At 47.4% G+C, this 1,930-nt stretch overlaps 1 protein-coding gene across 1 annotated transcript in view; it reads right to left on the bottom strand.

Moving 5' to 3' along the window:
• Nucleotides 1-1,252, bottom strand: part of smg1 (SMG1 phosphatidylinositol 3-kinase-related kinase) — a 74,471-nt gene extending 73,219 nt beyond the window's left edge. The window contains exons 1-2 of the mRNA XM_015398768.1: nucleotides 721-1,252; nucleotides 264-397 (exon numbers count right to left, since the gene is read on the bottom strand). Of these exons, the coding sequence (XP_015254254.1) occupies nucleotides 264-397; nucleotides 721-1,025 (439 nt within the window). The 5' untranslated portion in view covers nucleotides 1,026-1,252. The remainder of the gene's footprint in view (nucleotides 1-263; nucleotides 398-720) is intronic.
• Nucleotides 1,253-1,930: the final 678 nt, after the last annotated feature.

The raw sequence follows: 1,930 nt of genomic DNA, 5'->3' as shown, positions 1-1,930 counted from the left end.
CAGAACCAGGCTCAGTGTGAGCGGCCATCTGCTGAGGCCCACTGGGGTTCAAGGAGACAGAAGCAGACATAGAAAAAGAAGCATAGATACGTTTAAGCACTGCCTCACTTTATGTAATGGAAATGTTCATTTAATGTCTGGAAAGATGCAGTAAACGAAATGCTATTTCGTTAACAAGTTTTTAAGAAAATGACAATAAAAGCTGTCCAAGTCTAAGGAGACGTTGAACAGGTGTGATTTCTGTTGGGTTGCTAGTTGAACACCTGTGCGTGGCTCCTGCTCTCCACTGTTATCCAATGAGGATCGTGGTGGTTTAGCTCTAACAGAGCAGATATTCCTGAAATAACAGGCAGCAGCGAAGGTTGCTGGGCTTCCAGGAACCTCGGCCTTGACCCGGCTGCTTCACCACAGGTGCGAGGGCTAACCCTCACCCATCACCCTCACCCATCACCCCCCACCAAGCAGCTAACTGATGAATTATTGCCCCAACAAGGCAGCGCAGCCACGGCTTTCCGGAAGTGATGTGAAAGCAGGTAACATCACAGCAGGCTGGCGGCTTCCCTCAGCTGACTAGCATCGCTAGCCGCAGCTAGCAGCAGGGTAGCATGCTAACGCTTCACGTTAACGCCAATTCCCGCGTGAAATAAGTGTTTTTATTGAAACATGCTGTGGATTTGCCCTGTCGTTAGGTATCACAGCGGTCTATGGTCAATTAGGCGCTAACAGCCGTCGGTCCCAACCCGCTGCGGGCGGCGGTAGCCCCGAGCTGGGCTCACCGTGGCGGAGGCTGGAGCTAACCCGCTGCCGCTCCGAGGAGCCTGAAATAAAACGCGGTAAATACGGGGAGGATAAACAGGTGGAGCGGAGAAGGTGGAGGAGTGTGGTTCCCACACTGCCGCTAGCCGGGACAGAAAGACAGCCAGGCCCCGGAGAGGCGAACCAACCAACCTGGGCTGCCAGTGGTTCCAGTGTGGCCGCAGTTTGTGGGCGCCGCTGAGCCGAACCCCCGGGGCTTTACGGCTCATTCCCTCCCGGGTCGCTGCATGACCTTCCGCAGCGCTGTCGGACTTTTCCCGCAGCTTTTTTCTCTCTTCACATTTATGCTTTGTCGGCTATCAGTAACTGTTAGCAACTTGTCATTATAGCTAACACACGACGCTGTTCTTCTTCTTTCACTTTTACGTCGCGTTAAAGTTCTTCTTCTTCTTTGGAGGACCTGCGGTAGAAAAGCTGTGCTGTGACCCAGGAGCGCCCCCCTCCGGCTCCACCAGGTGGAGACCGACAGGAACCGATGAGGCTCGCAGAGCTACAGGAATATCTTTGCATACTTTTAGGTATTCATTACAACTACAGCACAGATTACATTTGTTGGTAAAATCTCTATGATTTAGGAATACACCATTTAGTATGGAAGTCCGCTTCTGCCACATGAAAGTAAAAAAAATACCAAATAGAAAGTCATTTTCTCTTTATTACTACTGATCTGTTATTCCACTCTATGGATCCATGAGGGCTGCAGCTGAGAGTAAATATCAGGAACCACAGCGGAGTCTGCGAGTATGGGGCCATGTGTGTGGAGAGTTGTGTGTCTGTATCAGTATTAATACAGAGAAAATGACTTTCTATTTGGTATTTTTTTTTTATTTCATGTGGCAGAAGCGGACTTCCATACTAAATGGTGTTTTCCTAAATCATAGAGATTTTACCAACAAATGTAATCTGTGCTGTAGTTGTAATGAATACCTAAAAGTATGCAAAGATATTCCTGTAGCTCTGATCCATCTCATCCAAAACACCTTAAGTTATTCAAATGTTACTGCATATTTACCCAAAGTGAAAATTGGGGAATATTTTATGACTGATATTTTTTTTTCTTTCCTTTTCATATAAACTATGGAGAGACATTATATATTGGTTGTCCCTTAAAACT

This window comes from Cyprinodon variegatus, unplaced genomic scaffold (assembly GCF_000732505.1).
Source record: "Cyprinodon variegatus isolate N-32 unplaced genomic scaffold, C_variegatus-1.0 Scaffold960, whole genome shotgun sequence".
In the NCBI taxonomy this organism is placed as follows: domain Eukaryota; kingdom Metazoa; phylum Chordata; class Actinopteri; order Cyprinodontiformes; family Cyprinodontidae; genus Cyprinodon; species Cyprinodon variegatus.
Note: the sequence above shows the minus strand (reverse complement) of the source record. Positions and strands in the feature narration are given on the sequence as shown.